Source organism: Apodemus sylvaticus, chromosome 5 (genome assembly GCF_947179515.1).
Source record: "Apodemus sylvaticus chromosome 5, mApoSyl1.1, whole genome shotgun sequence".
Classification (NCBI taxonomy): Eukaryota; Metazoa; Chordata; class Mammalia; order Rodentia; family Muridae; genus Apodemus; species Apodemus sylvaticus.
This window is the reverse complement of record NC_067476.1, coordinates 93,889,223-93,900,420: the sequence shown is the minus strand read 5'-3', so window position 1 is coordinate 93,900,420 and position 11,198 is coordinate 93,889,223. Positions and strand designations below refer to the sequence as shown.

Sequence of the window (11,198 nt, the reverse complement as noted above, 5' to 3'; positions counted from 1 at the left end):
ATGGGGGATTTGTGGAGGGGTATCTGGGAAGTGCAATATAATTTGAATTGTAAACAAATAAAATGATTAATTAAAATGCATCGAAAAAGAGTATGGAGGATGTTTATTAAATGACTTGTAGGGAAGAAGGAGAAGGGGGAACTTATGTAATTATATAATTTCAGAACATAAAAGAAATAATTAAAGCAAAAACATAATCCTGGAAATTTTCAGGTTTACTAGAAATTGTCCTCAGTAAAAATCAAAACTATCAAGGAAGACAAACTCTTTGTTTTATAATCAGGGTATCCTTATATATTTGGCAAATCTTCTAAGGTGCATGAATTTACTTCTCTGTTACCATGCTTCTAAAGCAGATGGTTGTGTTACCTGATGTCTTCAGAACTTTCTTCTTTTTCTTCTTCCTCTTCCTCTTCTTCTTAATTTTTAGTGTACCCTCCAAATCCATAGAAAACAGTGATGTAAATTAATTGTAAAGATAATCTCATTGTTTACATGATTCCATTCACCTAGATATATCAAAGGATAAAGAATGATAAGCCCAGAAATTGAAAATTGCCAAGAGAATTACTAAATGGAGAATAAACTAGAGAATGATTATCCACCAAGCAGCTTGAGTATGGTGCATTCAATTAGTTGAAGCACCCTGCCTGTGTTTTGAGGTGAATCACTGGTGCTCACTGGATGTTTAACTTCACACTTATCAAAGACTGAGAGTCAAAGACAGCTATGCTTACAGGTTTAGGTAATTTATTCTATTCTTTAAAATGCCATAAATGATCAGTATAGAAGTAACATAATGAGAAAATTTACTAATAAAAAAAACTTTGGTAATAGATGATATATTATTCATATCAAGAACCTATGGCATTTAAGGGTACAGATATTCTCAGTACCTTATTTTTTTAATGTTTTTTTTCGATATATTTTTTATTTACATTTCAAATGATTTCCCCTTTTCTAGCCCCCCACTCCCCGAAAGTCCCATAAGCCCCCTTTTCTCCCCCTGTCCTCCCACCCACCCCTTCCCACTTCCCTGTTCTGGTTTTGCCCTATACTTCTTCACTGAGTCTTTCTAGAACAAGGGGCCACTCCTCCTTTCTTCTTGTACCTCATTTGATGTATGGATTATGTTTGGGGTATTCCAGTTTTCTAGGTTAATATCCACTTATTAGTGAGTGCATACCATGAGTCACCTTATTGCAAGATATATAAGCTTTTGCTGTAATTTGAGATCCATACATTCTAGTGCTAAGTTTGAAGTAAATGTTATTCTTAGAGCTAATATTTGAATATAGGTTTCCCTATTGTTGGCAAATCTGTTCCAACAGGTATTTGCAACAATAATTATTAATCAGTTTAGCTGACCCAATAAATTCAATGATGTATACTTATAAATAATAACTGGGAAACTGGTTTAATAGCTCAATCTTGTACCTGTGTACAAGATCTTATATGATATTCTATAATGCTGAGGTTTTCAAAACACGTACATTATAAATTTAATCTTAAATTATGACTTACTGTTGTCATGGATATTATTTTATAAAAACTCAATGAAATCATTAAGCATGCTTTAAAATTGTATCATCCTTCTGACCATTTGTACTTAACTTCAGTATAATTTCCCACAAGTTTCTGATATTCAATCTCATTTTTGTTATAGAATATCATTATTGCTACTAACTAATTCAGATCATTTAAGAAACCACATGGATATTTGAGATTTAACATTACATTATTTCTTTATTACTTCCATGTAAGATGAGTTTTTTAAAAGAGGATATGTGTAACAGTTACACCTAATGCTTCTTTTCTTGGGGAGTTACTCTTGACTCATGAACTTTATCATGGGCAACAATGTCACACATATTTGGATTTCCCTTTATATTTATGCTTTTTTCAGGCAAGTTTCAGTGTAAATGTCTGATTCCACACAGGTATATCTTAATTCATCTGGTTGATGAGCTTTCTTTCTTTGCAGGTTATTTCTGAAGGTATACTGAATAAAATGGACGGAGGCAATCAAACAGTTGTGTCTGAATTTGTACTCCGGGGACTTGCCAACTCAAAGAATATTCAGGTCTTACTCTTTGTGATATTGTTGACACTTTATATGCTCATCATGTGTGGAAATATTGTCATATTGATCTTAATCACCACTGACCCCCATCTGCATTCCCCCATGTACTTCTTGTTGGCCAACCTGTCCTTTGTTGATATGTGGCTCTCCTCAAACACCACTCCTAAGATGATCACAGATTTTTTCAGGGAAAACAAGACTATTTCCTTTGCAGGATGCATGTTTCAGGTCTTTTTTACCCATTGCATTCCTGCAGGAGAGATGGTGCTGTTGGTGGTAATGGCTTATGACCGCTATGTGGCCATCTGCAAACCACTCCACTACTTCACCATCATGAACCTGAAGAGATGCACTGGGTTGGTGTTGGCTTCCTGGACAATTGGCTTTATACATAGTATAAGTCACTTGGTAATGATTGTGCAGCTACCTTTTTGTGGTCCCAAGGAAATAGACAGTTTCTTTTGTGACCCGCCACTGCTTATCAAGCTAGCCTGCATGGATTCCCATGCTTTAAATACTTTAATGAATGCTGAATGTGGAATTGTGGCTATAACCTGCTTTATATTGTTGCTTATTTCCTACACAAAAATCCTCATCACTGTTTGCCAGAGCTCAAAAGGTGGAACTTCTAAGGCCCTGTCCACGTGCACTGCACACATCACTGTAGTAATGATCTTCTTCTTGCCCTGCATCTTCATCTATGTGTGGCCCCTCAATATCACCTGGTTGGACAAATTTCTTGCTCTGTTTTATTCTGTTTTTACACCTCTCCTAAACCCAGCTATTTATACACTGAGAAATAAAGACATGAAAAATGCTGTGAAAAGGTTAATTCACAAATTTCTGGGTCCCAAAGGAAATTCGTAATATAGAAAATTGTCAACTTATTTCTTCACATAATAAGACTGACTGTATTTAAAGCATTAAAATCAGAATTGTTTTCATTTAAAATTTTACCAGGCTTTCAAACATAAATTAATATTTTTAAGAATATATGGAATTTTCTGATGAGCTACCAGGTTATTGTGAATTCTTCACTTTAAAATATAATTATGCATGCTTTTTCCACATAAATGCCATCAAATTATTCTTCCATGTTTTTAATAAACTCATTTTTAACATTTTTGACCAAATTTACATGTTTAATGTTATAAATAAAATATTACTAATTTTTACCTGAGTATTGTTCTATATATATCCTATATGTCCCAAATTCTTAACTTTCATTGCCAAATGACCATCATCATCATCTTGTCTTATCTCAACTGTCTATAAAATTACTAATGGTGTGGGATGAAAAAAATTTAAATGATGAAACAAAGAGATAAACTTCACAAGAAACAAAGACTAGCAGTCAACATTACTCTTTTGTTTTTTCAGAAGCATTTGAATAATGTATAATAAAACATATTAATAAGTATTAGATTTCAAAATTATCTCCATTTAGCACCAAAATTTATTCTTTAAATTATTACTTAACATTGAATAATATGCTTAAATTTAATCTCCATGACTACAATATCTATTTATTGACTAATTATTAAAACTATTATACTTAATTCAGTTGTTAACCCATGTTAGATATTTAACAATATATTTGTAAGTACACATATGCTACTCTTGGACAGTGATGCTGCAGATGTATCTAAAACAAACTACACTTTTACCTTTCTCCCTGTTTTCCCATATCTATATGGAAAGTCCCTGTTAATGAATAAACAACATACTTTGTTGTCTGGCTACAGAGAAATCAATCTCATAATGACTAAGGATTTTCCCTCTATTTGATACCATTCACAGTGCTAAAATTTGCTCAGGACACTGGGAATGAAAAGAATTCAATGGCATTACACAATGCTAGAACTTGCATGGGTAAGTAAAAAAAAACTACCTGGCAAGATTTGTCCAGTATTGCACGCACACTTTGCTCTATTCTAAGGGAAACCAACTATTTTTTGATGCCTCTTCCACAGGAAAGACTTAACTTAGTGGTGTAAAGTTGGCTAAAACTCAAAAGCCATTCAAGCAGTTTATTTATTTCAGATTTTATATTTAGTTTACTTAATTCATTTGGTGTTGACTTTTATTTAAAGTATAAGAGATAAGGGTTTAATTTTATTTTTCATGTGGGCATCTAGATTTACCAACATTTCTTAAAGATTCTGTTTCTGTTTCATATGTTGTTTTGTCATCTTTGTTGAAAATCAGGGCATTGTAAGTTTGTGTACTTAAATCAAAGTCTTGTAGTATATAATATTAGATTAGACAATGGTAGACAATCATAACATTGCCATGCTGTTTTTAATATTATAGCTTTGTAGACTTGCTTAAGCTTATATATAATGATTCAATATGTACTTTTGAGGTTTCTTTCATTTTTTGGTTTTTGTTTTGCTCATGAATGTTTTGGTGATCTTTATATTTCCAAATAGTTCTTATTCATGACCTTTGCTATGCAATTGTGATTATTTAAGAAGTGATATTTTTAAGTGATATATTAAGAAGTGATAGTTTGTGGGTTTTGTCATAGGATTTTATCTTCTGTACTAAGGTTGGTTAAATTTTTTATTAGTTAATTTATTTATTTACATTTTAAATGCTGTCTCACTTCCTGGTTTCCTATCTGTAATGCCCCCATCCCAGTCTCTTTTCACTCTTTTCACTTTGCATCTATGAGGGTGCTTCACCAACCATGCATCTACTCCGGCCTCACTTCTCTAGCATCTCCTTACACTGGGGTATCTAGCTTCCAGATAAGGCAATCCTCTGCTACACATGTAACTACAGCCATATGTCCCATGTGTACTCTTTGGAAGGTTGTTTAGTTGCTCGTAGCTCTGGGGTAAGGGTCTGGTTGGTTGATATTGTTGTTCTTCTATGGGGTGGCAAATCCCTTTACCTCCTTCAGTCCTTCCCCTAACTCTTCCATTGGAGACCCTTGCTCAGTCCAATGGTTGGCTGTGAGTATCTGTCTCTGTATTGGTCGGGTCCTGGCCAATTGGTCAGGGGACAGATATACCAGGCTCCTTTCAGCAAGCAATTTCTGGCATAAGCAATAGTGTTTAGGTTTAATGTCTGGAGATAGGATGGATGTCTAGGTGGGTGGTCACTGGATGGCCTTTCCTTCAGTCTCTGCTCCATTTTTTTTTGTTCTGGCATTTCCTTTAGATAGGAACAATTATGGATTAATATTTTTGGGATGTGTGGGTGGCCTTCCTTCAACAGTCTTGGAAAGAATGGTCTCTACAGGTTCTATCTTCCCTTTGTTGGGTATTTTGGTTAATGACATCCCTGTTCAGTCCTGAGATCCTCTTGGGTTCCTGGTACTTTCTAGTGGCAACACCCAGTTGCTGTCCTCCATTGCTACATATTTCTGTTCAATTTCCTGACCCCCTGAATTTCTCTCTTGTCTCTTTTCATACTGGATTCTGTCCCCCTCTTTTTTCCCTTCCCATCCCCTCTCTCTCCTAGAACCATCCCTTCTTCTACCTTCAGTGATCATTTTGTTTGGTTTCTAAGTAGGACTAAAGCATCCACACTTTGGTCTTCTTTCTTTTTAAGCTTCCTATGGTCAGTGAGTTGTATTTTGGGTATTCTGAGCTTTTGAGCTAATATCCACTTACCAGTGAGTGCATACCATGAGTATTCGTTTGTGACTGGGTTACCTCACTTAGGATGATAGTTCCTAGTTCCATCCTTTTGCCTAAGAATTTTATAAAGCCATTGTTTTTAATAGCTGAGTAATACTCCATTGTGTAAATGTACCACATTTTCTGTATATATTTTTCCACTGAGGGACATCTGGGGTGTTTTCCAGCTTCTGACTTATAAATAAGGCTGCTTTGAACATAGTGGAGCCTGTGTCCTTGTTATATATTGGAACATCTTTTGGGCATATGCCCATGAGTTGTACAGCTGGATTTTAAAGGTAGAATTATTTTCAATTTTCTGAAGAACTACTAGATTGATTTCTAGAGTGGTATACCAGCTTGAAATCTTATCAGCTTTACATCCTCACCAGAATCTTCTGTCACAAATTCAGCATCCTTTCATGCTTAAAGTCTTGGAAAGAACAGGAATTCAAGGCCCATACCTAAACAGAGTAAAAACAATATACAGCAAATTGGTAGCCGGCATTAAATTAAATGGAGAGAAACTTGAAGTAATCCACTAAAATCAGGTACTAGACAGGGCTGCCCCCTTTCTCCTTATCTTTTCAATATTGTACTTGAGGTACTAGCTTGGGCAATTAGACAACATAAGGAGGTCAAAGGGATACAAATTGGAAAGGAAGAAGTCAAACTATCATCATTTGCAGATGATATGATAGTCTATATAAGTGACCCAAAAAACTCCACTAGAGAATTCCTACAGCTGATAAACAACTTCAGCAAAGTGGCAGGTTATAAAATCAACTCAAGCAAATCAGTAGCCTTCCTATACTCAAAGGAGAAGCAGGCTGAGAAAGAAATTAGGGAAATGACACCCTTCACAATAGCCACAAACAGTATTTTTGTGGGTGACTCTTACCAAGCATGTGAAAAATCTGTATGACAAGAACTTCAAGACTCTGAAGAAGGAAATGGAAGAATACCTCAAAAAATGGAAAAACCTTCCATGCTCATGGATTGGCAGGATTAATATAGTTAAAATGGCCATTTTGCCAAAAGCAATATACAAATTCAACACAATACCCATAAAAATCCCAACTCAATTCTTCATAGAGTTAGAAAGAGCAATTCTCAAATTCATCTGGAATAACAAAAAACCCACGATAGCTAAAAGTATTCTCAACAACAAAAGAAATTCTGGGGGAATCAGTATCCCTGACTTCAAACAATACTACAAAGCAATAGTGTTAAAAACTGCATGGTATTTGTACAGTGACAGGCAGGCGGATCAATGGAACATGATTGAAGATCCAGAAATGAACCCACACAACTATGGCCACTTGATCCTCGACAAAGGGGCTGGAAACATCCAATGGAAAAAAGATAGCCTTTTCAACAAATGGTGCTGGTTCAACTGGAGGTCAGCATGCGGAACAATTCGAATTGATACATCCTTGTCTCCTTGTACTAAGCTCAAATCCAAATAGATCAAGCCAGACACTCTGAAGCTAATAGAAAAGAAACTGGGGAAGACCTTGAGGACATTGGTGGGGGGGGGGCGGGAGGGGGGAAGTTCCTGAAGAGAACACCAATAGCTTATGCTCTAAGATCAAAAATTGACAAATGGGACCTCATAAAATTACAAAGTTTCTGTAAAGCAAAGGACACCATCAAAAGGATAAATCAGCAACCAACAAATTGGGAAAAGATCTTCACCAACCCTACATCAGATCGAGGGCTATTATCCAATATATACAAAGAACTCAAGAAGTTAAACCCCAGAAAACCAAATAACCCTGTTAAAAATGGGGTACAGAGTTAAACAAAGAATTCTCACCTGAAGAACTTCGGATGGCAGAGAAACATATTAAAAAATGCTCAACTTCATTAGTCATCAGGGAAATGCAAATCAAAACAACCCTGATATTTCACCTTACACCAGTCAGAATGGCTAAGATTAAAAACTCAGGAGACAGCATGTGTTGGCGAGGATGTGGAGAAAGAGGAACACTCCTTACTGCTGGTGGGGTTGCAAATTGGTACAACCACTCTGGAAATCAGTCTGGCGGTTCCTCAGAAAACTGGGCATGTCACTTCCTGAAAGATCCTGCTATACCACTCCTGGGTATATACCCAGAGGATTCCCCAGCATGTAATAAGGATATATGCTCCACTATGTTCATAAAAGCCCTATTTATAATAGCCAGAAGCTGGAAAGATCCCAGGTATCCCTCAACAGAAGAATGGATGCAAAAAATGTGGTATATATACACAGTGGAATACTATTCAGGTATTAGAAACAATGAATTCATGAAATTCTTAGACAAATGGATGGAGCTGGAGAACATCATACTAAGTGAAGTAACCCAGTCTCAAAAGATCAATCATGGTTTGCACTCACTAATAAGTGGATATTAGCCTGGAAAACTGGAATACCCAAAACATAATACACACATCAAATGAGGTACAAGAAGAACGGAGGAGTAGCCCCTGGTTCTGGAAAGACTCAGTGTAGCAGTATAAGGCAAAACCAGAACAGGGAAGTTGGAAGGGGTGGGTGGAAGAACAGGGGGAGGTAAGGGGGCTTATGTGACTTTCAGGGAGTGGAGGACCAGAAAAGGGGAAATCATTTGAAATGTAAATAAGAAATATATCGAATAAAAAAAAAAGAATCTTCTGTCACTTGAGTTTTTGATCTTAGTCATTCTGAATCTTTTGACGTGGAATCTTGGGGTATTTTTTTATTTCCTTGATAACTTTTTATTCCATTTGGCTGATGACACAAGGAAGGAGAGTAGGCTATCAGTTTAATGGAATTGCTGGGGCAAGATGAGTGGAATAAGAAGAGAGTCAGGACTCTTACCAGATCTGGTCATTTGTGCTCAGGGCTTGGCCAACAGTGATGCAGTGGGTATGAGTAGTGGTCAGTCACGGTCTTTTGTAGATCCTATATTTTGCCAGATACTTGGAAGAGAGTATCCTTGGTGAATTCTTCAGGTCTTTTAACATATCTGCCCATGTGGACAAAACAAACTCAATATTATTTTAAACTATATGTTTTTTGTTGTTATTTCATAGTGCTTTAACAGGATCATATAAAAACCTTACAGGTCTATTGTTATGTATTATGATTCAGAAATACAAACACAATACAAAATCAGAAACACAAAATTCAGATTTTGTGTTTTCATGGATTTCTTTGTGTACAAATATATGTGCCTCAGGGTCAATATGTGGTCCTTTTGCTTTTTGAGGGTATTTATTCTTTTTTTTTTTTTGCATGTTTAAAATAAAATGGCCAGAGTGGGTTAAATTATTTGTCCTTATTATTCTCTCATATCAATTTGTACATCTGATTTTAGAACAGTACTATATATCCCTTATTGATAGTGATAGGAGGTTTTGTCTTTTGGGTTGTGACCCTAACTTTACTTGGCTCATCCATCTCTCCATTCCCTCAGAGTATATTTTAAAATCAGGCAGTATTATACCTACCTCTATGTTTTATTTATATAAGTGATAAACTTGCTTGAAGTCCTTATTTTTCAAGTCTATATACTTAATCCCTCTATGTCAAATTTACAGTCTCTTTATTTTCATACAGGAGAAAAAATATTATCCTAATATTACTCATGATTTTATTTGTGTTCCTAGGAACTTCTCATTTACCATAGATTATTTACTCTATTGACATGTAGTTATATATGCAAGTTTAGAGATTATTATTGTAATTATAATATTTATTATTAATTGTATTATAAAATATTTGTTAAATTAATTATTGTTATTACTATTATAAGTGTTATAATGTACCTCTTTTTACTTTGGGTTGCATATACTTGTTTTGTTACTTTTTAAAAAAATGTTCCATCTATCTATCTATCTATCTATCTATCTATCTATCTATCTGTCTATTTATCTATCTATGTATCCATCTATCTATCCATACAGTTTTTGAAATTATGTGTTGAAGAGGTGTCTGCAGGGTTATACTTCTATAGTCTTATCACAGTCATCACAGTCATGATTAGTTTTCAGTTTGATTTTCATACTTTTATTGCCTTGAAATTTTTAGAATATTTATCACATCAATTTTCTTTGTTCTACCCCTATTTTAAATTTCTCTTTTAAAATTTATTAATAATTTTATTTGTTTGTATTTCAAATGTTATCTCCCTTCCTGGGTTTCCCTCCACAAACCCCCACCCCTTCCCCCTCCCTTTTGCAGTTTGATTTTCAGTGGATAAGAGTGAATATCGTCATGATATTCAAGGTGATTTGCAGGTCTGTGTCCCAGGAGCTATCTGCGGCTCTGGCCAGGCCAAAATGTTGCACTCCACAATGGGAGGGGGAGTTGGATCAGGTAGGCTGCTAGATCTCTTCTGAGGCTACTGCTATGGAGTTGGTGACAGGCAATGGGAGAATGGATGCCATGCAGGGCATAGAAGGCTGAGTAGTACAGCAAGCCAGCAGGGCACAGTAGGCAGAGTATGTGTAGTGGGTCAGTGGGGCACAGCAAATGGCTTGGAGCCAAGGTTGGGGTCACTGATGGATGAAGAAACTGTAGTCGGTTCATGCAGCTTCAAGTGATGTAAGTTTCTGCAGAGTATTCTCTTCCCACAAAGTGTTACAACTCTCTAAGACAGACACTCTCAGACATCCTTTAATGAAATAACTGGTACAGTTTCATTTCTTGTGGATAGGGTCATATGTATCCATATGCATATATATATGGAGAGAGAGAGAGAGAGAGAGAGAGAGAGAGAGAGAGAGAGAGAGAGAGAGAGAGAGAGAGAGATGCTTTCTATTGGCTTGATCTGAGATGCTAAAGCTGCTTCATCTGCATGTGGAGGGGCTTTAGGTATTGCCTTTACATGACTAATTATCACAGTCATCTCCATGGAATGTCATGGTCACATGTTCTAGGACAGAAACTGGGTCGCAAGCAGATAAAGTACCTATCATTCTATGATATGAGAATTTACTGAAGCTTCTAAATCCACTCAACTTTCCTAGTTTTTGTCTGGTGACACAGTTCTACTTGTCCCAGAGTAATTGATACCATTGTGAGACCTGTTCTCCAAATACAGCAGGGCAGATGCAGGTAGGTACTCAAATCAACTGTTTCAGCTTGCATGAAACCTTATGAGCTACAGCCAGAAGTGGGAAGGCAAGCACAAAATTCCAGCACCTACTGAGGAGCTATTGGAAACGTTTTTAGCAACTGGACTGGAATGGGATAGCTACTTTCTTTTAGTGACATGATCCCAGGTAGACTGACTACATATCAGGGCAGTCCTTATTACCAAGAATAACTGATCAGTGGAAAGTAGACTCAATGAACAAAGAAGGGGGAAAAAAAGCAATGTCAAAGATGGGTGAAAGGGATGGGAAGGAAATGAATTGTAGGAAAGAAATTATATTAACAATTTGAAAAAGAAATTTAATTGGTATAATTACCACCAATTTATAGTCAATTTAATGTTAAACACAGAATAATAGAA

At 36.0% G+C, this 11,198-nt stretch overlaps 1 protein-coding gene across 1 annotated transcript; it reads left to right on the top strand.

The window, feature by feature from the left end:
- Positions 1-2,008: 2,008 nt before the first annotated feature.
- On the top strand, positions 2,009-2,950 carry LOC127684503 (olfactory receptor 4K14-like). Its single transcript, XM_052181417.1, has one exon. It carries the CDS (start codon positions 2,012-2,014, stop codon positions 2,948-2,950), a length of 939 nt encoding a protein of 312 aa, XP_052037377.1. The 5' UTR covers positions 2,009-2,011.
- The last annotated feature ends 8,248 nt before the right edge of the window (positions 2,951-11,198 follow it).